General features: G+C 47.5%; 1 protein-coding gene across 1 annotated transcript; it reads left to right on the top strand.

Annotated features, from left to right (window-relative positions):
• The first annotated feature begins 206 nt into the window (after window positions 1-206).
• Window positions 207-26,446, top strand: SCNN1G (sodium channel epithelial 1 subunit gamma). Its single transcript, XM_075528120.1, has 12 exons — window positions 207-541; window positions 2,350-2,662; window positions 3,994-4,184; window positions 5,631-5,734; window positions 9,126-9,289; window positions 19,581-19,679; window positions 22,746-22,863; window positions 23,624-23,702; window positions 23,787-23,844; window positions 24,021-24,082; window positions 25,759-25,834; window positions 26,066-26,446. The coding sequence occupies exons 1-12, from the start codon at window positions 225-227 to the stop codon at window positions 26,444-26,446; spliced, it is 1,962 nt and encodes a 653-aa protein (XP_075384235.1). The 5' UTR covers window positions 207-224.
• Window positions 26,447-27,158: the final 712 nt, after the last annotated feature.

Below are 27,158 nucleotides of genomic sequence, written 5' to 3' on the forward strand. Positions count from 1 at the left end.
TTAAGAGCCTTCACGGGTTAAGCCTCACCCCGGCCCCACCCGAGGGCCAGGCATCCTCTGGCAGCTGCAGCGGCCCCAATATCCTGGAGAAAGGGCATGCAGATGGTGCGGGCCACCGAGAAAGGAAGCTGGAATCCCAGGGCGGGTGGCTGGTGATTCCCAGGTTCACCCGCTTCTCCCTCTCTACCCCTCCAGCCTGCCTCTCCTCCAAGTCCCAAGCAGCCATGGCTCCCGGAGAGAAGATCAAAGCCAAAATCAAGAAGAATCTGCCCGTGACGGGGCCCCAGGCACCTACCCTTACAGAGCTGATGCGGTGGTACTGCCTGAACACCAACACACATGGCTGCCGGCGCATCGTGGTGTCACGGGGTCGCCTGCGCCGCCTGCTCTGGATCCTGTTCACACTGACTGCCGTGGCCCTCATTGTCTGGCAGTGTGCCCTTCTGGTCCTCTCCTTCTACACCGTCTCGGTCTCCATCAAAGTGCACTTCCAGAAGCTGGACTTCCCTGCGGTCACCATCTGCAACATCAACCCTTACAAGTAAGAGGCAGGACACACACACACACACACACACACACACACACACACACACACGCCACCTATGGGCCGGCTTGGGCCTGCACTCGGACTTTTCCGACCTTTGTATTCATAGCCAACATTGGTAAAAAGACCTTGCGCAGGTTCTAAATTTGCACCGAGTGTTCAGTCCATTCTCGCCTTCCTGTTGGGTGCGTTCAGGGGAGAAGGATCACGGGGGTTAGCCCTGGCATGAGCCAAGCCTCCCGCCAAAGCTACACCCACACTAAGCCCAGCTTAGCTGTTTCCCTGAGCTTTCCAGGCTCCTGCCCTCTCTCTCCCCAGAGATCGCCAGCTCCGGGCTGACTCAGAAGCAACACCCAGGTGACTTCCGGAAGCATCTCACCTGCCCCAAACCCTCCTCTGGGTGGCCCAGCCCCACTAATTGAGATCTTTGTGCTCTGGGCAGGATCAAGCCTTCTAAATAACCTCTTGTCGGCCGCAGGACCTGTTCTGAATGGGTCATTGGAGTTCTTCTCGGGGAATTGTCAGAAACTGCTGATCTGTGAGGTGGATCCGAACCTGGCAGGATCTGTCAGAGGAGTGTGGGGGCGGGGAGAGGAGAAGAGCGGGAGGAGGAAGATCATCCAAGGAGGATGACTTGTCCAAAGTCATCAGGAGTTGGCATCAAAGCTCGAAATCAAAATCAGGTCTAAGATAGCACCTCCTCCCCACCTGCTTTCTCCTTTCTTTCTTCCCTCACCTCCTGCCCCTCTCCGCTCTCCTTTCCCCTGGACATTCATTCCACGATCACTTCCCTCATTCCTGAGTTGCCATGCACTATTCTCAGATCCTCAGCACAGGTCTGAAACCACCACTATACAATTGTTGCTTTGATGGAGTTTACAAGGTCGGAAGCAGGTGGAATCTGAACAAAGACAAGTGCACGAGTAGTAAAAAGAGATACCAGCTAGTTCCTGATTCCTCTCAGTGGCCAACCCCAACTCCAACCCGGCCAGTTTGGTTCTGGAATTCATGTTCCTGCTCAGGATGCGCTTCTGCTTATAGCTAGATCAAGAGGGAGGAAGGAGAGGGGACAGACAAGAGGGACACAGGGATTAGTTGGCGCTGTGAACATGAAAGGTGGTCTCATTGCGTTTCTATAGTGTCATTCTTCTGTTTGGGGGTTGCCAGGCAATGGTCATATCTTCTTCCCTGCCCTCTCAGATCCCAAGAGACAGGAGCAAAGGGTATGGGATGGAGTCCTGCAGAGCCCTCCAACGACCAGTTATCTGCCTGTCCTCCCGGTGGCTGGTTTATGGGAGGCAACTGACAGTCACCACTCCAGAAATGCTGGTTGAGGCAAACTCATAAACACACCCCAAGAGCAAGCAGGCAGTAGTGGCAGAGGTAAAGCCCAGGAAGTCACATAAAGGTCACACTTGAGAGTCACTTTGAATCAGTGGTTCTCAACCTTCCTAATGCCGAGACCCTTTAATACAGTTCTCGGGTTGCGGTGACCCCCCCCCCACCATAAAATTATTTTCGTTGCTACTTCATAACTGTCATTTTGCAACTGTGATGAATCGGGCGACCCCTGTGAAAGGGTCGTTTGATCCCCAAGGGGGTCGCGACCCACAGGTTGAGAACCACTGCCTTAGCTGAAGCGAGTTGTACAAGGATTGGTCTCCTTGACTGAGGAGGCAGGGAAGAAGGCCACCGGACTGGCACATGTTGGAAAGCCGCTTGGGGCAGTGTCCGCCTTCTCTGACAGGTCCTGACGCATGTCAGAGGAGCTCCGCCTCCCTAACTCTTTGTTCGCACACTGGCAGGTACAGTGCAGTGAAGGACCTTCTGTCGGACCTGGAACAGGAGACCAGAGGTGCCTTGAAGACCCTTTTTGGCTTGTCTGAAGTCAAGTCTCGAAAGCGACGGGAGGCCGAGCCGTGGCGTGCAGCCTGGGAAGGCATCCGCCCTAAATTCATCAACTCGGTCCCCCTGCTCATCTTCGATCAGGAGGAGAGGAGCCTGGTGGCCAGGGACTTCTTTTCAGGGCGGAAGCGGAAAGTCAGTGGCAGCGTCGTTCACAAGGCTTCTGACATCATGCACGTGCACCAGTCCCAGCAGGTGGTGGGATTCAAACTGGTGAGCCTCATTCCTTCCAGCTCTGGGACACAGGGTAGCAGGCGAGAGGGGGTCCAAGGTCTCCTCCTTGGCGATTGGCCTTGACAGTGCTGTGGCTTTCATCGAAACACATCGAGGCCGGGTGATTCAGATGCCCCCAGCTGAGGCCGACTCAGAAAAGGAATTTCCTAGAAGGTTCTAGGAGCACACAAAGACCTCTCAGAGAGGATTGGGGACTCTAGGTGACAAGAAGTGACCGAAAGTCCTTGCAGATACCACTGCGGGGTTACATAACCTTCCATTATTAACAGTCTTTCGTTCGTGTCCAAGACTCAGCGCCATCTGGTTTGCTGACCTTGGGTAGTCCGATCACCCCTTGTCGGGATGGCTGGGGCGTGAGGCGCCTTGATGGCAGGCTCTCCAGATCTCATCTGAAGGTGGGAAGGAAAATTTGGGTTGCAGACATCAGAAGGAAGTCAACAGATAAAGAACAGCAGAAACCCCAAACGTCCCCGCAGGAATTGCCTTCTTAAGGGGGCTGTGGCCTGACTTTTTATTTCCCCTCCCGGGTCCCATTCGAGGGGCTCTCAGGAAGCCACCGCTCACCCAAACCTGATTCTGTTACCTTCCTGAGCAAACTCAACCATTGGCCAGCTTCTCTATGAGGACACTCCCTGGAGGACCATTATCTCCCTTGTAACCTTGATTGTAGATTGAGAGGCCCCAAGGCCTGCATTCACAAACCCTGAAAACATCCCTTTCTCTCAATTGCTGAGACTTATCAAAGTTTCCCTGGGTCCTTTCAGAGGACAAAAGCCAGGTTTGCCTAAATACCAAATATCTGATGTCTGCCTTTTACGAGAGTTTCCAAGCTCTGGGTGAAGGAAACATCTAGAATGAACCACACGTTCCCTGGGAAGCTTTCGTTTTATATTCTAAATGTTGATGGTCTTTCCAACGATGACAGGAGGTTGGGAAGGAATGATATTTTAGCCAACATGTTAAAGGTGAAATAGTGGGTACATAACGCCTTGCTCAATGTCCCATAGATATGTGAGGTCAATGTCTGGGATAGAATCCAGATGTGACTGCTAGTCCTGAAACGATGGGAGGCTTGTGTAAGAACTTGATAGCCGCAATCTGTCTAATCCTGGATGTTGGAAACCTTGAGGAGGCTGGTTCTGCCTCCTACCTGGTAGGCTTGCGATGGTCTCTCCTAATCCTCAGGAGGGAGAAGATAACTCATCACCACCCCAATTATCCCTTCTATTCCCCCAAGTCTCAGGACCATTCCTTCCGAAGGCCAGTGGTAGCACTTATGACTCCAACCTGGTGTCTCCTCTTGTTCACAGTGTTCAAATGACACGTCTGACTGTGCCACCTATACCTTCAGCTCGGGAGTCAATGCCATTCAAGAGTGGTACAAGCTGCACTACATGAACATCATGGCCCAGGTGTCTCTGGAGAAGAAAATCAACATGAGCTATTCTGCTGAGGAGCTCCTGGTTACCTGCTTCTTTGATGGGATGTCCTGTGACGCCAGGTCAGGAGAAGGAGGATGCTCTCAGAGTCCAAGAACTGGGAGCTCTGAGCGCAAGTGTGGGCCTCAGAGCAACAGGGCTCTTCTCACTGACCCTGCCCTTTGGAAAAACAGGTTGCAGAGCATCTAGGTTGTAAAGGCAGAGAAGAAAGTGTCCATATGGTGCAAGGTCAAACGATCCTTCAATGACTCATATGGATTACGTGATTGTGTAACCTTATATATTACAATGGTGTATGCCAATGATTGAGAACCACCCATCTAGTACAGAGCAAGGGAGGAAGGGAAGGAGAGAAGGAGGGCCAGAGAGATGAAGGGGGAACGAAAGGGAGATCTACTATGTACAGATGTATGAGTATCCTGATATTATCATAGCACTTGGGTCCTGTGTGCCGACTGAGAGATGGGTGAAATATTCTTTTGTTTTGTTTTTGCCTTCTTCTTTTTTTAAATTAGGGGCTCATACAACTCTTATCACAATCCATACATATACATACATCAATTGTATAAAGCACATCTGCACATTCTTTGCCCTCATCATTTTCAAAGCATTTGCTCTCCACTTAATCCCTTTGTATCAGGTCCTCTTTCTTTCCCTCCCTCCCCTCTCCCCCCTTCCTCATGAGCCCTCGATAATTTATAAATTATTATTTTTCCATATCTTGCCCTAGCCGGCATCTCCCTAAGGTGAAATATTCTGTAGTATTTCTACTTACCTGAAGGGCCTTCTCAGTTATGGGCAGTGCTCAGTCTTGCTAACCTTTCTGTATGTTCATAGAGTCGTTGGCCCTCGTGAGGATTGAGCAATTAGAATTCTTTCCCCTGGAGTACTGTGTTCTCAAGTCAGTATAAGGACACATATCTTTTGGTTTTGTTCTGTTTTAAAAGTAAACATGAACTTTTTAACAAATGACGTTGGGAGTTCTTAGCCTTCTGGAAAAAAGAAGATCAGGTTAAAGTCATGCATTACACCATGTGTCAGGATAATCTCCCAATCAATAAAAAAATTATCGATTTGTAGGGATGAGAGCGTGGGAGTACAGGAAAACGATATGGTTGAAAGGGACACATATTTTGATTTCTTCATTGGTGGTTATATCCTAGGACTGGTAATGGAGATGGAATTCAAATGGCAAGTGTTTGCTGAGAAAATCAAGAGTAGAAAACTTGGGGACAGACACATGGCCAGGAATGGGGAGTCCATATGGGGCAGAGGAGAGAATTCAGAGTGAGGGGAGAAAGCAGAGACTAATTCCACATGTGTCCTCTTTGATGGGGGGCCTTATGTGTGTGTCATCTCTGCAGTGGGATGAGGAAAGTGAATCATATTTTATCATCCATAGTCAGCAGAACAGAATTGGCCCCCGTGGCACCATCTGTTTAGACCTCAGTTCAGAGAAGTAGACAATACCCAGCATAATTTCTCTGACCAATGTCTTTCCCCCATAGGAACTTCACACTTTTCCACCATCCAATGCATGGGAATTGCTATACCTTCAACAGTCCCATCAATGACACTGTCCTCAGCACCTCCATGGGGGGCAGTGAATACGGTAAGGTGATCTGGGTAGAGGAGGTTGTGAGTTCCTAGGCCCTCACACTGAGCATGGTTGCAACAGGACAATGGGAGGGACTTGAACTATCTAAACTTGCAGGTTCTCACCAGTGGATCAGAATCACCACTTTTCCATCTGCAGTGTTTTCATCGATATCTATGTTGTCCCCTTCCTTCCTTATCTTTGTCTGTTTTCCTTTTTGAATTCCCTTCTAACCTTTGAGAGAGCAGCAGAAATGTTTCTGGGTGTCTTTCCCTCGAGAAAGCACTGGTGTTAAGTTCTTAGTGGGAGTCAGTAACACTGGGCAGAGAACTTCCAAAGGGAGTCAAACCCAAACATGCTGGGTGGGAGAGTAGGTAATGAGACACACCACCTTTATCTTGATTAAGATCAGAGTCAGCAGTCAAACTGCTGAGTTCAAACCCCAGCTCTGCCACTCACTAGCTGTGTGACCTTGACTAAGTTACTGTACTTCAGCTATAACGTGGGAATAATAAAAGACGTGCCGATGCAATTGATGGAGTGGTTGGGAGAGGCAAAGAGTTACCGTGCTTGGCTGCTAACCGAAAGGTTGGATGGATGTGGGTCCACCCAGAGGTGCTTCAGAAGGAAGGATGGTGATCTAATTCCCCAAACTCAGCCACTGAAAACCCTAGATAGCACAGTTCGGTTCTGACACCCGTGGGGTTGCCTTCAAGCAGAACTGACTCAAAGGCAATTGGTTCTAGCATACAAGGTCAATTGAGGGGCTTAAAATATGAAAAACAGGCACAGCACTACCATGAACAAACCTATTACTCAAACAAAACGTACAACAAAACAATGAGGTCAATCCAATTAAAATTAAAGTTACGTTGAAATAAAACGTCCAGCCGTTATGACAGTACAGAGGTCTAAAATTATCTGACAGCCGTTTACCCTTGATTCTCACTGCGTACAGCTGCTTTAACCCTAACACAAGAAATCGATGCGAACGCATTTTGTTTTGTGATGAGCTACCAACCACAGTCTATATGGTCAGACTTGGGGCTCAGCAGCATAACCAATACAAGGCAATGGTGGTGGGGGCAGGAGGGGATGGCTTTATTCTACAATGGACGGACCCCAAACCCGTCTCAGCCTTAAATAACGCTGATCATTAAAAACAAAACCATAAAGACCCCAAAGTGCTTCTGTTTATGTGGGCTGCATTTATGTGAGCTATATGTATTAAAAATGAAAACTGAGAATGACACGTAGTTTATTGATTTCAATCAGTAATAAGCACATGACATGTTAGTGTCACTAACCTACTTTTATGAAAAAACATATTTTCAAGAAAATATATAAAACCATTACTACTTCCAATACTTCTATCCTACCACTACTACATTGTGTGGGAAAGTAGGAACTCAACAGATTGGCCTGGGTTAGACACAGAGGAAATCTTGAGAGATTCTATGCAAATGTAACACGGTTTAGTATGTATATGCTCCTTTGGGGAAAGGGCGAGTCGTAACATACAGGAGAATCACATATGCCGTTCTAACCGTTGTTACTCTGCGCTCTTTCAATTCTGCAAGAGCCCGTTATTCAGAGCAACTACTTCTACGGGAAGACATAACCTTGGGACTGGGAAGGTTGAGTTGCATAGACTTGGCTCCATTCTGTGTGGGCTGTGTGTCCTTCAGCAAATCATTCTTCCTCCAAGCTCCAGTTCCCTAACTTACCATTAGAAGGTATCAGAGTAGCTCTCACAGTGTCTCTGAACCAATAGAACTTGCTCATTCACCCATTCATTTACTGGACATTTATTGAGTGGCTGTCTCTGCCTTCAGGGAACTTATATTTGGGGGAAGAGAGACAGATATCAGATGAATAAACAAATATATAATTATTATCTTATTACTAATCTGTATGAGTGTTCTGAAGAAAAGAAATCCGGAAAAGGAGACAGCTAGTGGGTAAAGAGTTTCTTTTGGGGGTAATTGAATTTTTTTTTTGAAATCGATACTGGGTGATGTTTGTACAACCTTGTGAAAATCGTTAATGCCATTGAATTGTACACTTCACACGGTTACAATGAAAAACCACATGTTACGCGTATTTTACCAAAGTCACTTAAAAAGGGGGGAGAGTTGCTGTGGGGAGAGGTCCAGCTGTATCAAGAAAATCTAGAAAGGCCGCTAAGGAGTCCAATTGAAGGATAAAAGAGAGCCAACCATATTAAGGTCAGGGCTTCAAACTGGTTCTTCCCGGTTGAGTCATGACCAATAAAGCAAAACCAGGAGGCACTGGAATTTGCAAAATGTAAGTGCCTAGAGTGGTAACTGGCATGGAGAGAATTGTAGGTCAACACCCTGCTAGAAACTTCATCTCTTCTTTGAAAACAAGGGCAGTGCGAAGGATGCAGAGCAACCGAATCTCTTGACCAATAGAGTGGGAAACAACGGTCCCTGCTCAAGACGACAATCAACCACACCTCTTTGTGCGTTACTCTCCAGTCCTGGCAATCATTGAATCGCCTGCACCGGGCTCTGGAAAGGCTCACTAAAGCTCTGCTGAGTTTTTCGTTTCAGGCTTTCAACCCATAATTTTTTCCTGTCAGGAAAATTGTTCCAGGAGCCCACATTTTGTAAATTCTATCTATCCTGGTTTCACTTAAACCCGGTTTCAACCAGTTCAAAGTTGTGGTTAAGGGCCAGTGGGAGAGCAGTTTGGGGACTGACAGCGTCCTTGCGAAATAAATGAGTTGAATATATTCCAGAAAGAGAAAGAAGACCAACGTGCTTGCAGCTTGTTGAGGCATAAAAACAGGGAAAACAGGAGGAGACAAGGAACAAGAGGGGGACAGGGGCTGCATCATCACTGCCTGGCAGTGGCAAGCAGGCTCATGGACTTTTCCGTCTCTCTCGTTGGATGCTGTGGAAGGGTTTCAAGCAAGGTCACGTGGCTCGCTCTGACTTCCATTTTTTAAATATCCTGCGGGATTCTGGGTACAGGTTAGACTTTGGAAGGCAAACCTGGGAGCAGGGAGAGAAATGAAGCCAGTGATGAGGTACAACATTAGTGATTCATCTTTCCCTGGGAACTCTCCTTGAGTTCCCAACTCAAACGAACACCTGGCAATGCAGCTCTCAGGCAGGGGATCAGTTCCCTGACTTGTCCTTAGTGAGTGCTGATACTGTTTTGAGCCCTGATTTTATGTGGAACCACCGGGACAGAGCAATGAACAAGCCAAGCACAATTCTTATCCTCTGGAGTTTCTCTTCCAGCTCATGCCTACCTCTTACTTGTTGGATCAGCTCGGGTCATGGATTTAAGCTTCCCAAGGAAGTGAAAGAGGTAGACTACCCCAAGGGAAGGAGTACCTAGCCTTTGACTTTATCAAGCTGCCTTCTCTTCCCAGGACTTCAAGTCATCTTGTACATAAACGAAGAGGAATACAACCCCTTCCTGGTATCCTCCACAGGCGCTAAGGTGATTGTCCATGAGCAGGATGAATATCCCTTCATCGAGGATGTGGGGACGGAGATTGAGACGGCAATGGCCACCTCCATAGGAATGCACCTGGTAAGTGACGATCCTAACCTACAGGCTTGGTAAAGAGGACAGATTATTTTTCCCCAAAGATAACCAATGAGATGTAGCTTATGATAAAGGAGGTTGGTTCTAAGAAGAAACATGGGCCTGAATTGGTCAAGGACTACCCAAATGGTTGTTCTTGGTGTTACATTAAAAGCTGTCCTTGTGTCTTCGGTAAGGACAGGATACTATTATGGGACCTCTTGTGTTCCAAAGTAGGCACTGGCACTTACAGAAGCTGTGCTGGAAGCTAGATGTCAGGCTTGTCCATGTATTTTACATGACGCTATCAGAATATAGCCATTGAAAAACCCTCTGGAGCCCAATTCTAACCTAAAGGACATGGGATTGGCATTACCTCAATAGCCCCTGTTTTCATTTGTTTGTTTTTGGTTATGGGGTCAGTAAAAACTATTTAAAACTAATGGAAGTCACTGGGCCACCAGAGGTCTATTGAACCTATATATTGCTCCTCATTTACCAGAATCCCTTCTCCCTCCAAGTCTTTGACCTTCTGTGACCTGACTCAATGCTGAGAATACTCATACCTGTCAGCAGAAGCCTATCTGGGCAGCAGACTCCGATGCCTTAGTCCATCATGCCCAAAGAGCACAAGGACCAGATACTCTCTCAGACCCCGCCACTCCACTGCGTGCCTGGGTTTCCCTTTTACATACCAGGTTCTAGCTTTCTCTTTTCCTCTCTTCTCTTTCTCAAGTGACTATTAAGAACCTATTTAAAGAGAATGTACTCACAGTACAAACCACACCAAGGAGTAGACCATGCTGAGTGTAACTCTTCTCCATCCATCCTCGGCCTCCAGACCCCTCCTTCCTCTCCTTGAAGACCATCACTGTTGCATCTGTGTTTTGATAATGGTTTTCTTTGAAAACAGTTTTTTTAAGTCTTATTCACATGCATGTGTATAGGAATAAGCTTTCGCTTTTGAATACTTTCTAGCTTCACTTTTCACTTATACCATAGCTTGGAAATGATAAGAGATTTCATATATATATATACATACATATATATGGTGTTTATTTTATTTTTTACCAAAATCCAATGGCAAGTTCTAGGGTCAGCAAACTGGGAACCTTGACTTTAGAAACTTGAAACAATCAGAGGAGAATCAGAACTAGGCGATAATCCACCTGTATCTTCCCAAGTTAGAGTAAGGTTGTAATGGGATTTAAAGATTTAGCACAGCCACAACTGATGGCTGCATATCACTTATCCATTCAACAGTGATGGAGCTTAGAGTCAGCGGAGAGAATTGATAAGAAACAAATCAATAATTACATGATTAAATACAATTATGTAAGTGCTATGGAGGAGAAATGAAAGCTGTTTGAGAGCTTGCCAGGAGGAGTCTAGCCTAGGGTTTGGTTTGGTTTTTATGGGAGTTAAACCAAAAAAAACAAACTCATTGCCATCAACTTGATTCCAACTCATAGCGACCCCATAGACAGTGTCGAACTACCCTTGTAAGTTTCCAAGGCAGTAACTCTTTATGGGAGTAGAAAGCCCCATCTTTCTCCTGGGGAGGACTGGCAGTTTTGAACTGCTGACCTTGCAGTTAGAAGCCCAGTATGTAACCACTACATCACCAGGGAGTTTGGGGAAATCAAAGATCCCTGAGTGGTATAAATGGCTTACACTTGACTACTAACTTGAAACTCAGACATTTGATTTCAACTCAAGACGCCATGAAGGAAAGATTTGCCAACCTGTTTCTGTTAAGATCAGAGTCAAGAAAAATCTAAGGGACAGTTCTACTCTATGTAAACCCAGAGGGTCACCATCCGTCGGAATCCACTCATTGGTTATGGGTTTGGTTTGGGTTTAGGGGGCAACCAAGGAATGCTTCCCTGAGGAAGTGATCTTTAAGCAGGCACAGCAGAGATGATGAATTGGTTTGGTGACATTACAGAAGAAATCCGTGACTTAAGTGACCCGTAAAAGAGACAGCCCTGAACAAGAGGGACCCTCTAGAATAGCCATCTGGAAGCTCTTTGGAGGCATGTACTTAGGAGCTTTGTTCTTGTCTAAGAGAGAAATAACAAGTACCCGATTGGGCTGTGTGAATGCAGGATGCCCACCCCACAAAAAACTGAAACAAAAGCTCCTGAGCCCAAGCTGTGGCTTGAAAACCCTCGCAGTATTTAAGGAGCTGTGACACCAAGTCCTGGCCCACCCCGAGATCACCATTCTCTAAGTCAGGAGAGTGTGTCGACCTGACGTTCCTGTGCAGTTTTATCTGCACACTGATAAACAGGAGGGAAGGTCTGCTGTCCATCCTCGTCCTCTTTCCCTCTCTCCGGCTCTCACAGTGTCTGCAAACTGTGAGGGCATTCACTAACCAGACAGCCTTCAAGAGTGCAAGAGCTAAGGAATGCCACCCTCTGGGTTTTCTTCTCTGAGCTTGGAAATGCCCACCACATTGTTCAGGAAATGTTCTCTTTACCAGTGGTGGGTGGACAAAGGGATGGGTGGGTTTTCTGCTACACTCGATTTGAGGTGTAGAAAATCAAAACCACAGAGCAGGGTCAGTCAGCTCTCAGTCTGATTTATGAACATTTGGAGCAACAAAAAAAGCAGGGATTACTAAGAGGTCAGCAGAGGGTCACTAAGAATAAGTCCAAACAAACTTGACTTCCTTTCCTTATTTTTATTTACTTTTCTGATAGGTGTGTTAGTCAACTTCTTTGGTCATTTAGTTAACAAAATTCTCTTCCCTCAAATGATAAAATATTGAAAATGGCAATAACTATTTGAAATGGAATATGTATGACGGAACCGCTTTCGAAAGACAAGTCAGCACACTCTTGTAATATAGTGCATTCAGGGCTCTTTCTGATATTCACATTGTTTGTGCTTGAATTTGGTCAAGAGGAGGCTTCAAATAGCATGCAGGGAAATCCCATTATCTTTTAATCCCACTTTCCTAGGAACTTTTTGAAGCTCCCTCATAGAATACAAATATTATGGCCCCAATGTTCTACTTGATATGTTCTTGCCCACCTCTCCAACAGCAGGTGGTACCATTCTCCGTCATTCTCCATCGTCCAGCCATGCCCGTGCCAAGCTCATTGACACCCCAGGGCCTATGTACTTGCTATTCTTTCTGCCTGGAAATCTATACGGCTGGATCTGTCTCCTCATTCAAGTCTCGGTACAAATGTCAACTCTTAGAAGATAATTACTGATCACCTTGCCTTAGAGATAGATACTTTCTCACAACTGTGTTTTATCTCCTTCTCAGCAATTACAGTTTGTACATTTATTCACATTTTGTTTGTTTTCATCTGTCAGCACTGTGGGAATAGAGATACTATGGTTTTATTTCAGGCTTAAAACATAGTAAATATTCTTGGGTATATGGATGGATGGATGGATGGATGGATGGATGGATGGATGGATACTTGGAAGCTCACACAGAAGATCTTGGAGGAGTCTTTCTTGGTGTGGATTCTTGAAAGACACCTTCTAGGGAAATAGTTTCAAGAAAGGCTCATCCAGACACAGGGCATAAAAAGCTAGTTACCATCAACGTGACTCAGACTTCTGGTGACTCCATGTGTGTCAGTGTAAAATTGTGCTTCATGGGGTTTTCAATAGCTGGTTTTCCAAAAGTAGATCACCAGGCCTTTCTTCTGAGTTGCCTCTGGGAGGAGTCAAACCTTCAACCTTCAACACAACCACATTAAGGATTGATACCATCCAGGGACTCCAATAAAGGGTGTTGCAGTGACAAAGGGGCCACGGAGAGGATTTCTAAGTCATGTACTGAAACTTTTGGGGAAAATCACTTTGGCTGAAATGTAATCAATATATTAGAGGCAGTTGTCATTCCAGAAAGAAACGATGAGGCTCTTAGCTGAGGCAATTCGTGTGTGTGTGTGTGTGTGTGTGTGTGTGTGTGTGTGTATCTAAACAACATTACAGCATAGAAGGAAGGGCTAGGGGAAAGTCAGTGGATATTTAGGCTCTCACTTGGCCAGCAGGTGGATGGAATGACCATGGCCTGCATTAAGGACTATAAGGAAGATCACCTTAGCAGTAGACAGGAATAACCACTTCAGTTCAGGCACGGGCAGCTTGTCTGCCTTTGGCAAATCCAGGAGAACATGGGAAGATGCTGCGGAACTCTGGGGGATCATGTAGCCTTGGCAGTAACTATCATCACTTCGAGACACGTGGACACCACCCTCAAAACGAGCAACATCAGGGCTGAGCCAAAGGAAAATGGTGACGCAGAGGCAGAGAACTAGGGGCAGAAGCCGGAAAGAGTTGCCGTCCAGTGAGTCAAGGAAGGGAGTTTCATGAAAGGTGTGTGATCCGAAGTGGCAAACACACAGGTCGCGTGAGATAAAGGGCAAGAGGTGCTCTCTGGGTTTGGCAGCCAAGCGTCCAATGGCGCTCTTTGTCAGAGCAGTTCTCAGTGAAAGGGACGGGGCAGAACCAAACTACAATAGGTTGAGTGCCACACGGGAGAGAAGGAAGTAGACAAAGGTGGAGGACTCACCGGGGGACGTGAGGCCAGGCTCCGGAGAGGAGGGCGACTCCACGTTCATGGCACACACTAGGGACCATTCGTATCTTCAGCTGCATACAAACATTCTGTTCGTAAACGCGTGTAGCACAGTGATCACCAGTTGAGACTCAGGAGGTAGGTAGATAACTGGGATTCAGGGCCCAGCCTTGCATGTTGATGGCGTACTCATTGCGCCTCAGGTATCTCCTCTGTAAAACAGAGATAAGAAGAACATCCTTCGTAGACTGGTGGAGGATCCACTGAGTCAGTGCATGTGAAGTGCATACATCAGTGCATGGCACAGTAAGTGCTCACAGGTTATTGGCTGTGACCGGAATTTTTCAAGACAAGAGATGTGAGGAAGGAAAAGACGTTGAAAGTAAGCGAAGGGGCTCGGTGAGGCAAGGATCTCTTCCTTTTGAATATAAGAGTATCTTATGCATAAACAGTACTAGTTATTTGCCATAAGGAGTCCTAATGGCACTATGCAGTAAATGTGGGACTGCTAAGCTACATGGTTGGTGGTTCGAACCCACCAGCCCCTGCTTGGGAGAAAGATGAAGCTAGGGGATCCTGTGAAGATTTACAGCCTCGAAATGCTTCCTCCCCTCCACTATCATGATCCCAATTCTACCTTACAAATCTGGCTGGACCAGAGGATGCACGCTGGTACAGATAGGAACTGGAAACGCAGGGAATCCAGGACGGAAGATCCCTTCAGGACCAGTGGTGAGAGTGGAGATACTGGGAGGGTAGGGTGGAAAGGGGGAACCGATTACAAGGATCTACATATAACCCCTGGGGGACGGACAACAGAAAACTGGGTAAAGGGAGACATCAGACAGTGTAATATATGTCAAAATAATAATTTATAAATTATCAAGTGTTCATGAGGGAGGGGGGAATGGAGAGGGAAGGGGAAAAATGAAGAGCTGATGCCAGGGGCTTACGTGGAGAGCAAATGTTTTGAGAATGATGAGGGCAATGAATGTACAAAGGTGCTTGACACAATTAATGTATGTATGGATTGTGATAAGAGTTGTATGAGCCCCTAATAATGATTTTTTTAAAAAAGATTTACAGCCTCAGAAACCCTGGAGGGGGTCACTTTGAGTCCAAATGGACTCGAGGGCCATGACTTCAGTGGAATTCTTTGCCCTGGGTGGTGAGATTTCCTTTCCCAGTGGGCGCTCCCCCTTAAGGTTTTTGTTTTGATACTTTTGACGCAGCCACCTCACCTGTTTACTTACTCCAAGTCTTTGTTTCCTTCTTAAGTCATTCTGTTTACTGAGGCTTTCTCTTCCTGACTGATAGCGAGTGGAGTTTGTTTTGCAGTTATTTTATATATTTCACTTCAAACTTTAACCTGATTGAATTTCATTCTGTAGAATGCGAAGTAGGTGAGGGCTTCATTCTTCCCCCACAATAGGCAACACCTCAGCCGCACTTCATGTAGTAAATAAAGCTTCTAATTTTACCTCCACTGGTTAGCCCTGTGGCGGCTGTCCACAAATAACTTTTGTAATTCCTTATTATGAACATTTTTTTAAACGTAGGGAAAAATACGCAATAAACTCCGATCATTCCATCAAGGACAAGATTCTTCTACTCGCGTCTGTTTGTTTTCTTAGTTTTATTCCTTTCTTGTTTGTTTTATTTAAAAATATATAGAAACCTGTTGTTTTTTTTTCCCACTGCTCAAATTATCTTATCACGACAAAAAGTAGTTTCTGTTTTAATGAAAATCTACTGTAGTATGTACTTCTAATTACATGTTTCATGTCTCTTTCCCTGTAATAGAGGGACTCCCCCCGTTGAAGCAGTCACTCGGTATCTGTGACTTTGAAGTGCATTGGGCAGGAGGTGGGATTTGGAAAGTAGACTGAAGTCAAGTAGGGAACACTCAGAGGCAAAGATATCTGGCCTTGAATCACCAAGCACTAGCGAGTAGTGATGATAGGGTCACATTGTGGTTCAGGTGGATGATGGATGGGAGGTGGGAGAGAAACTGAGCCAGGGAGAGTGTAGAGGCTGCAGGCCAACTGGGAGACTGTCCATCGTCCAGGGGAGAGAAGATAAGGGTCAAACTAAGACAGTGAGAGGAGAGATGGCGAGACGACCGGCTGATTCCCGAGATGCTTGAAGAACATCTGTGTAGGACTGAATGAATTATCTAGAATGATGCCCCGGTTCTGGCTTTGGTCACGGACTATGTGCGACTGGGCAGGTTTAAGGTGGGGCAGGAGATGCTGAGTTCCGTGGTAGACATCATGTCAGACAGCTTTGCCTGAACACAAACAAACCATCCACAGATTTACTGGCTTACTAGGAACAAACACAAAACAAATAACTGCTCTCCAGTCCATTTCGGCTCCAAGAGGTGCTTACGTAGGGTTTCTAAGACTGTAAGCCTTTATGGGGCAGAGAGCCGCATCTTCTCCTGAGGAGACGTGAGCCATTAGCAACCCAAGCCACTGCTTCTCCCACAGAGCCCTTAAGTGGTCGTTAACAACCACTTATTAGTTCACCATTTTGGTGCTGGAAATCTGAGCTGGGCTCCTCTGGGAAATCCTCCTGATCAAGACCGGGCACAGATGATCTCAGCCAGAATTCAGTCAGGGCTGTGGATGGGTTTGAGGTCAACGGCAAGGGCTGTTGAGGTGCCTCTCTCCTCTGTGGCAGCCTCTCATCTACCAGCTCCCTAACTTGGGCTCATCCCTCGGGGCGGTTTCAGCAAGAGAAGGCAAGCTCCAAAGTGCAATGAAGCCTCACCGAAGTGCTGAGAGGTTCCTGGTTTCGCAAGTTGCTCGATGGCACACTGGTTATGTGTTCAGCTTCGATCCTCATGTTCAGCAGTTGGAAACCACCAGCTGCCTCAAGGGAGAAAAAGGAGGCTTTCTACCCCCTGTAAATAGTTATAATCTCAGAAACCTATGAGTCGGCATTGACTCGATGGCAGTGAGTTTGTTTTTAAATATTACTCTGGACAAACTATTTTACCTCTATAGATATCATTTTCTTCCTCTGTAAAGTGAGGTTATTATCATGGTCAAATAAACTGATATATGTAAGAGATTTAGCACAGTGCCTGGGACACTGTAAGTGCTCAGTCAAGATCAATTGTTATTGTTTTGAAAAACTGAAGCTCAGATGAATCAACATTTGGTCAAGGTCAAACAGGTACTAGGTAGCATCATGGGAATCTGACTTCAGATTTATGCTCACTTCAGAATCTGTATCTTTGTACATATACACTGAGACCAAGAGCCCTGGTGGTTACTCATTGAGTTTCAATTCAATAGGCCCACAGTTTGAAACCACCAGGTACTTTTATTCCCATAAAGGATTACAGTCTCAACAGTTCTACCCTGTCCTATAGGGTCACCATGAGTCAGAATTGACTCTATGGCAGTGAGTTTGGGGTATTTTTTGGGGTGTATATTTACACACACTCTTTCACATACATAGCTTGCATGCATTCACACACACATGCATCCACAGCTGCCAGAGTGGAGTGATCCTCTCACTTAAAACCAGGAGAGTATCCTGTCTTGCCCCCAGGCAGGTAGAGCTGACATTTTGGCTCTGTGGACACCTCTGGAGACCCCAAAGGCTTGGAGAAGCTTAGAAGATGGCCATGAACTCTGGTGCCCTTGAGAAAAGTCACTGATTGGCATTTTTGCAATCCAGTTCCCTGCCTGGCAGCACTAGAGGCTTTGGATGTGTTGGCTTCCTGGCTTTAAAAGGAATGAGGAGCTCTGGGTGGTGCTAACAGTTAATCCTCTGGGCTGCTGACTGTCAGGGTGGAGGGAAAGCCCACCCAGACACACCTCTTGGAAGAATGAATGGCCTGGTGATTTACTTTCCCAAAATCAGCCATTGAAAACCTGCTGGAGCCCAGTTACTCTGCCACACATAGAGCCGCCATAAATCACAATCAGCTCAATGGATATATTTTTTTAATCCAAGAAAATGAAGTCTCAGTGTTCTGTATTAGCATAGAAAGACACTTACCTTTCATTATTCATGGGAAGGGCTGAGTGCAAGGCAAAATGAATGTATAAGGACACCCTGTCTGTCCATCTGAGGGGCCGGAGGCTCGCATGGGTAAGGGGAGGGGGGAGGTCAGATAATTGCCTCCCCTTAGTTGGCTCCGGTTAAGTTTAAGTATTTCAAAAGGGGTGCTCTGTCAATTGCCCTGGAGATAAGTGAAGTGAGTTGAGGAAGACTAAACGGATCTGCAGCTGAATTTCAACACAAACAAGACAGAAAGAGACCATCACTACTTGAGACACCTCCAATTTTTTTTTAACCTACGTGAAACCTCAATAATATGTCTTTCCAATGATTGTTCCTTCCGCTTGGCCACTTCTTCAGAGCAAATACCATTTTCTCGTCTTCCACAAATCTTCCATCCCTTGTGTATTTATTCTTACTTCCAAAGCAAACAAACAAAACTTACACAAACACACACCCTGGAATCTGGCTATAACCTGGTCATGATTGATAGTCATTGATTGCCGCCTCCTCCCCCACCTCTTTTTTTTTTTTCAAGCCGGTCTTATTTATTTGCCATGACAAATATTCAGCTAGAGTCAAGTTTAGGAAACCACCGTGCAACTTAATTTGTAGGGCTTTTGAACGATGAGTTATGCTGGGCTCGCCTCTCTGTGAAGGGCATCATTCTCCGCTGTTGGGTGTCGCTTGGGGACCAGAGAACAGAGGGTCCAGATGGAAACCTTCACCGAGGTGCAGTGTCCCAGGCAGATCACGGTCACTGCCCCCTTTTCTGTGCCCCCACCCCCACCCCACTCCGTCTCCAATGAACGCTCCAACGGACTTCCTGTCATTCTGCGAACCAAATCCACAATTCTTAACTTTGACTCGGAGGCTCAGTATGGTCTAGTCTCTAACTTCATCTCCAGTGACTTCTCCCCCAGCTGCCACACTGATCTGTCCTCCCTCGAGCCTTTGTCTTGCCCCCCCGAGCCCCGCCCTCTTCCTCCATTTCTCTTCCTTGCCCCACTGTGGTGAATTGGCATGCCCCTTCCTCTGAAACGCTCTTTATTCTCCTGGAAAGACTGGGCCCTCTTATCCACCGCCTCCAGCTCCCTTACCCCGCTCCATTTCTTTTAAAAAAATCATTTTATTGGGGGCTTGTACAACTCTTATCACAATATACACATACATCCATTGTGTCAAACACATTTGTACATTTTTGCCATCATCATTCTCAAAACATTTGCTTTCTGCTTGAGCCCTTGGTATCAGCTTTTCCCTCTCCCTCCCCGCTGCCCCCTCCCTCGTGAACCCTTGATAATTTATAAATTATTGTTATTTTGTCATATCTTACATTGTCTGACATCCCTCTTCACCACTTTTCTGTTGTCCATGCCCCAGGGAGGAGGGTATATGTAGATCTTATAATTGGTTCCCCCTTTCCACCCCACCCTCCCAGCTCCATTTCTTACAAAGCATTGATCATTGTCCTCAGATCATCTGATATACTGATTAGCTTGTTGACCATCTGTCTTACTCCACTAGAATGTAAGCTCTGGAAAAGCAAAGCACTTGTCTATGTTGATGACCTTAATCTCAAGAATATGACCAAGTACCCAGTAGGTGGGTGCTCTGGAATTCTTGGGAAATGAATGAAGTGGCCACTGAGCCCGCAGCACCTCTCAGCTGCTGCCCTGGTCCGGGTCCTTGTGGAGGGCAGGGCTGAGTATCCACCGTGTGTTGCAGACGGAGTCCTTCAAACTGAGTGAACCTTACAGCCAGTGCACAGAGGACGGGAAGGACGTGCCCATCACCAACATCTACAACACCTCCTACTCCCTCCAGGTACAAGCTGGTGGGGTTACCTCGCTTGCGTTGTGGCCTGGGCCCAGGAAACAAAAATACGTGTAGGCTGGGGTAGGACTGGGTCCAGGGACTCTGGTGATAATTCTTGGGGTTCATCCAAAGACAAATTATGCCAGCTGGTTCCAGTCCTCTGTAGCCTCTCTGTAACCAGAGCTTAATTCATTCACTGGGGTTTGCTTGGAACATAGTGTACACTTGAGCCCGGCCAGATGTCTGGTTAGATGAGTCTTGGCATGTGAGGGAGGGGAGGAAGCATTTAGAAGAGGTACTGGATGTGCGCCTCACTCACCAATGACCTTGGGCAGCTTGGGTTACCCATGACCATCAGAGCAGGGTGCTGGGCTGGAGCAGGGGCTGTGAATGGGGATCCCCCGGCTACCTCAAGATTGCAGACCTGTGCTTTCTGGCATGGATGGTATTTTAAAGCCAGAAACGATCACAAGAAAATTCAGATTTCTAAAATTTGGCAACATGGATTCCCTATGCCTGCAAAATGAGGAGGTGGTGTAGCTGCCTCTTTAAGCAAGGCCTATGGTCTCTGGTTCCCCACAGGCCTCTTGCTGGCCCCTCTCGGCATTTGAGTTTTCAACTGTTGAGTTTGACAAACTGTCATGTCTTGTCTCATATTCTGGGAGTCTACAGTTGGCCTCTCATGGATTACTTTGTACCCCCATCCCCTATCCCATCCTTCACCCCAAAGTCTGTGTTGGAATCGTACCATTTGGGAACAGGGCTTTCTTTGTTAGGTCAGTGATACCTAGTCCACGGAAGGTGCGTCTTAAACAGAATTCCTTTTGAGATAGAAAAGGAACAGATTTGGCACAGAGGCAAAATGGCTTGACACCGTGGCTGCAACGTAACAATTGTGAGGGCAGTATATTTCTATCCATTGTGCATGGGGGGCAGAAGGCACTCGGAGTCAAAACCAACTGGACAGCACCTAAGCCCAGGTACTGGGAAGCACGCAGAGAGGGGACAGAGGGATGCGATGCGGGGTGAGTTCACTAAGGAACTGAGGAACACAGAGAAGCCTCCTAAAGAAACTGCACTGAGGATTTCCCCGCAGAGCAGAGAGAGAGCCTTCCTCTAGAATGGATGCCCTGGCTTCCAGCCTCCTAAACTGTATGAAATAAAGCCACCCCCTTGTGGCATTTCTAGTACAGCAGCACTAATCAACTGTAAGGTATAGCCTTCTACCAGGAGAAGCCAGGCTATCTGTGCACATCCTCCCAGCAGAATAAACAGAGTGGGCAGTCCCGAGTTCTGAGACATCCAGTTTGCACTAGAGCTGAGCTAAGAGTGGATGGGGACACTGGTAAGAAGAGATCTTTAATCTCTCTCTGATTTGTAAGAAATAGAAACTACTTAACCAAGCTAGTTGTAAGACAAACACACAAGTGAGATCATTGGGAAGTTGGATATCTGCATGTGAAAGTCGGACAGTAAATAAGGAAGACTGAAGAAGAACTGATGCTTTTGACTTGGGCGGGGGTTGTTAATCTGGGCAGACTAGTGAAACAAATCCATAGCCACTCATATGTATATAAGAGCTTTATATACAAGAGCAGTTGAATATTGAGAAAACATCCCAGCCCAGTCAGATCAAGTCCATAAGTCCAATATTAGCCCAGATGTCTGATATGGGCTATAAAGTCCTCTTCAGACTTACACGAAACGCATGCGATGACACCGAATGCAGGAAGATCACAGTCCAGTGGGTGGGAAGTCTTGTGGATCCAGTGGTGGTGTAAGCATCTCAGTGCTAGCAAGGGTCTCCACATGGCTTCTCCAGCTCCAGAGACCTGGCTCCATCAGCCTCTCTCCATGTGTCTTCTCCACAAGGATGTCTCTGAGGAAGTGAGCCGAGATAGAGAGTGTGTCCTGCCTCCAAGGAGGAAATACAGGAGTTTCCAGAATCCTCAAGAGAAGGTCATGCCCACACAGAGGCCTCATTGGCTATATCCTGATTGACAGGCTAGACTCCACCCCTACACTCTTAATCCTCAAATTGACACCAGATTATTTAACTACCACAGGGTGCTGGTGAAGAACATTGAAAGCACCAGTCCATAGAAAGTACCATGGATGGGTACTGGTAAAAGGACAAACCAATCTGTGTTGGAAAAAGTAAGGCCAGAGTGCTCCTTAGAGGCAAGGATGGCGAGACTTCATCTTACATACTTTGGACTTATTGTCAGGAGGGACCAATCGCTGGAGAAGGACCTCATGTTTGGTAACGTGGAAGGGCAGCAAAGGAGTGGAAGGGCCTCAACAAGATGGATTGACACAGTGGATGTATCAATGGGCTCAGGCTTAGGAGCAATGATGAGGATGGCCCAGGACCATGCGGTGTTTCTTTCTGTTGTGCTCTGGGTTGGAGCCAACTCAATGGCACCCGGCAACTACAAACCATTGGGAAGACATAATATTGATGGATAATATTTATCGAGAAGCCACCAGGTACACGCTACATGCTACACGCGGTGATTCACTCCAGGCTCACAATAAGCACGTGAGTTTGGAATTATTGCGCTTATCCCAAAGATGAAGGAACCACGGCATCAGAGAGACTAAGCGACTTGTCTGAGTTACCAGCTAGTAGGTAGCACAGCTGGGGTCTGAACCTGAGTAGCCCCTGACAGCTGTGAGGGTATTGGGATATTGTGCAACATGGAGGACTGGGCTGGAGAACTGGAGAGTTGGGAGTGGTGTTTGTTTCTCTCCGTTTCTTGGCATCTTACCAGTTTCCCCACTTCCTCTTCATGGGAACCTACACGAGGGAAAGGGAAATGACCACGCTCAGGCTGGCTTATCCCTGTCTCTGCATCTCGATGAGTCTAAATTCTCATTCAATGTTCTAGCCTCAGCCCTTTGGAGTTCGGGGGCCACCCTTGGCCCCATGTGCTGCGGTGTAAAAGGAGACATTCATGTGGTCAGCCAAGGCTGTGGGAAGTCTGCCTCCCATGGATAAAGGGTGCGTAGGGAGGGTTCTCACAGACATGCAGGTGCGAAGAGGTTAAGGAAATTCCCCATTCTCCCTTTTAGATCTGCCTTCACTCCTGCTTCCAGGCAAAGATGGTGGAGAAATGTGGATGTGCCCAGTACAGCCAACCTCTCCCTAAAGGAGCCAGCTATTGCAACTACCAGCAGCACCCCAACTGGAGTGAGTGAGCCCCACCCCCAGCCGTGCACATCCTAGAAGCAGGGCCAGTCAGCACCAGCAAAGGCCTGACCTACAGCGTTCCTAGGCCCCTCTACTGCCTGAGGAAGGTATTAGTTGAGAGAGGTGGAGTTATAACTGCAGTTCTCAAGCTTGGCTTACATACACCTCCCTTGTCAGGAGCAAGCACTACATCCCAACCTGTGCTAAAGGCTTGACCACCCCAGGCAGCTCCAGGAGGTAGGAATTGTTGATAGCACTCTCTTACAGAAGAAATAACTATGGTTCAATAAAGCAAAAAGCCTTGCTCAAAGGCACCCAATCTGGGATGTTTCACAGAAAACCCCAAACCCAACCCATTGCTGTTCAGTCACTTGGAACTCGTAGCCACTCTACTGAACAGAGTAGAACTGCCCCATAAGATTTCTGAGGTGGTCAGTCTTTATGGAAGGAGACTGCTATGTCCTCTTTCTGTGGAGTGGCTGGTAGGTTGAAACCACCAACCTTTCCATTAGCAGTCGAGTGCTTTAACCACGGCACCACCAGGTCTCCCCTAGAATAAGAGTTGGGTGAACTCGGTCTTTGGTTCTGTTGTGTTTCCCAACCTCACAAAGCGACACTTATTTCCAAAGGACCACTGTTTAAAGCAAGGGCCAGGATAATAAGGAAAGTGAGATGGTGGAGGCACCACTGGGGACTGAGAGACCTCGAGGTAGGTCCCAGTGACCCCTAAATTCCCTGCCCCCTCTCTGTGGTTCCCCAGTGTACTGCTACTACAAACTACAGCAGTCCTTTGTCCGGGAAGAGCTGGGCTGCCAGGCGGTGTGCCGTGAAGCCTGCAGGTGAGTGGAGTGGAGGGTGGAGAAAGGCGGGGCTGGGCGGAAGAGCAGGCCACCGAGGCTCAGCTCCTCCCCTCCTCCCTTTAGCTTTAAGGAGTGGACACTGACCACCAGCCTGGCGCAGTGGCCATCAGAGGTCTCTGAGGTAAGTTTCTCTGCACTTTCTTCAACGATGCCCTGACTGGGTCCTCTGGCCCAAGATGTCCCCGGGGAGAGGGAGCCAAAGGCCAGGTGGTGGGTTGGGGTGAGCAGGGAGGGTAGATGGGCTGGGCCGCGCTTCTGTGGGCATCCCTGGGCCCACCCTTCCTTTCTCCATCACAGAAATGGTTGCTATCCGTTCTCACTTGGGATCAAGGCCAACAAATAAACAAGAAGCTCAACAAGTAAGTGCACCTTCACTGTCTCCTCAGCCTCCGCCTCCTCCCTGCGCTAGCAGTCTCCCGTGCTACCTTGTTGCAAAACCCTGTCTTCTTCACTCATTCACACATTCACTCAGCAAATGTTTATTGGACGCATATAATGAATCAGGATATGGTTTAATGCAGCAGTTAAGAGCATAGGTTCTGAAGTTGGATGTGGATCCTCTAACTGCCCAGGAGCTGTGTGTCTGTGGACAAGTTCCTAAACCAATCTGTGCCACGAGTTTCCACACCTGTAAAATGGGGATCGTTAAAACTTAACCTAATTCCCAAGGCATAGCAATTGGTCTCTCTTTGTCTGGAGCAAGAGAGATAAAGAGAGTCGGGAACAGGAGAATATGGAATGCGAGGCTCATTGTCTCCATGAGCAACTGCTTCCTTTCCTATGAGACCAGAAGAACCGGGTGGTGCCCGGCTACCATTAGGGAACGTTTTGATCAAAGATTCTACAGAAGAATCCTGATCAAAGGGAGGGAGATGCAGAACAGTTTCAAAAAATCTCATGGAATGCAGACATTATGGAAACATGGACGAGGTGAACAAACCCCAAAACCATTGCCCTAAAATGATCTTTAAACCTTAAACCAAAAGTATCTCCTGAAGTCTTCTTAAAAGGGCATGATGCTCCCAGCAAACCTTACTTGCAATGCCTTCCTTGAGCACAGTAACCTTTAGGTCTTCCTGTCTGGAAATCAAATTGACAACTCTGAAAGATTAGATAGGGGAACCTAAGAGGATGGAAATTTATGTTAATGAAGGAGGAGCAATCAGGAAAGGAGTGTGAGAATGGTTATGCAGCTCAAAAAGCGTCATCAGTGTCACCAAGTGACACATGTAGAAATTTGAATATTGGTGACTATGTTTTGCTCTGTAAATCTCAACAGCAAAACGCACGAAATAAATTATTTGAAAGCAAAACAAACCTACCTCTTTGACTTACAGGAATTAAATGAGCTAATTCACAGATCCGTCTTAGAAGGGTACTTGGCTACATAGGAAGTGCACAATATTGCTAGCTGCTATGATTGTTGTTATTATTATCATCACTATTATACCCAGCTGACCTGCTCACATGGGTCCTGGTGGCACTCTTCAACTCAGCAGTTTGAACCCACCAGCTGTTTCACGGAGAAAGATGTGGCCGCCGTCCATCTATGCACAGCTGTTCCAAGCGGCGCAGCCTTGTTAGTCCTATGGGGTCGTTCAGCTCTGTCCTACAGGATTGCTTTGAGTCTGAATTGACTCAACAGGAGAGAATTTGGGTTTTTTGCCGTGCTCGTTGACAACACCTGTGTGCTTCCTGTCCTGATCTGAGATCCTAATCCCTGAATGAAACAGTGACACACGTCAAAATCTAACCAACAGCAGGGTGGCAGGAGAGTATCACAGGGAGGCCTGAGTGAGTGAAGCCTAGGGAGAGGCTTCTGGGAGAATGAGTAGCCTGAACCACCAGGCCCAGGCTGGAGATGTGTTCTGTCCTACAGACTGAGACTTGTGGGCTGGGTACTGAGATGGCTGGGGAACGCAGAGCCCAGGCAATACCCAGGCACGAAGGAAACAGCTTGGCAGAGGGGTCGGTCAACTGGGTGAACGCCAAGGCTCCCGACTGACCTGGGCCCTGCCTGTTGTGATTTCTATAGGACGGACTTGGCCAAACTCTTGATATTCTACAAAGACCTGAACCACAGATCAGTCGTGGAAAGCCCAGACAACACGGTGAGTAGTTTCCTTGTACATCTGAGATGGTGCCCAGCAGCCTGACCTTGGGCAGCAGCATCTGACCATGGGATGCAGACAGGCCCAGTGGGACTGCTTTAGGCAGCTCTCAAGGCAGGATGGGTGATGTAAGAGGGGCCGGGGAGCTGACCGTACTTTCCTCCAAAGATGCGGTGGATCCTGTGGGGATCAGGGTTCTTCCTGATGGTTGTGGCTTGACCTCCCTTGCAGATCCCGAACCTTCTGTCCAACTTTGGAGGCCAGTTGGGCCTGTGGTTGAGCTGCTCCGTCGTCTGCGTCATCGAGATCTTCGAGGTCTTCTTCATAGACTCCCTGTCAATCATTACCCGGCGCTGGTGGCAGAAAGCCAAGGAGTGGTGGGCCCGGAGGCAGCCACCTCCCTGCCATGGAGCGCCCATTAGCCGCCGGGGCCAGGACAATCCAGCCATTGATATAGATGAAGACCCGCCCACTTTCACCTCTGCTTTGCGTCTACCTCCGGCACCAGGAGCCCAGGTGCCTGGCACTCCACCCCCCAGATACAATACCCTGCGCTTGGAGAGGACCTTCTCCAACCAGCTCGCAGACACTCAGGTGCCAGATGAGTCCTGAGGCAGCGTTTTTTTGGGGGGGAAATCTAATCAGAACTACCAACCATGGTCTAAGCAGTTAGCCCTTATCTCCAGATGCAGAGAGGGGCTCTGCGTGCCTTGTCCGGACCTTTCAGAGACACTGACTGCTAGTCTCCTTTGAGCAGCAAGATTGGGTCTGGGTGTCCATGAGGCGCCCCTTGGACCTGTCCAGCAACGCTCAACAGACGTCTGCCTTGAGTTACATCCTGGACCCAAACTCCTCGGCTCTTTCACATTGAGAGAGACCGAGGGCCAAGGACATGGAGCTGGTCTGGACAAAAGGGAGACTCAGCAGCAGAGCTCTTTCGTGGGGGTAGAGACCAAAGGCCTCCTCTGAACCACTGCCCAGTGTGGGCTGGGACCTAAGAGCTTGATCTTAGTGATCCAGGCTAACAGTCTGAGACCGAGGGAATGCCAGCCTGGACCTGTCGGACTGTTTGTGAATAAACTGTTTTTAGTTGTTAACATAGAGGCTAGGCCTCTTCTGTGCTGTCAGGCCAGCAGCTGGCCCCCTGCCCTGGGAGAAGGTTTGGCAGAGGGATACACTGGAAGGACATTTGGGAGTGTGGCACGATGTCTTCACTCTGGTGAAGGGTGGGAGGGGAGAAGAGGAAAAAATTCTGGGCAACTAAAGCAGGGTCCCAAGGGAAGAAGGATTCTTGTTGTTGTTGTTAGGTGCCGTTGAGTTGGTT

This window comes from Tenrec ecaudatus, chromosome 12 (genome assembly GCF_050624435.1).
Source record: "Tenrec ecaudatus isolate mTenEca1 chromosome 12, mTenEca1.hap1, whole genome shotgun sequence".
NCBI lineage: Eukaryota > Metazoa > Chordata > Mammalia > Afrosoricida > Tenrecidae > Tenrec > Tenrec ecaudatus.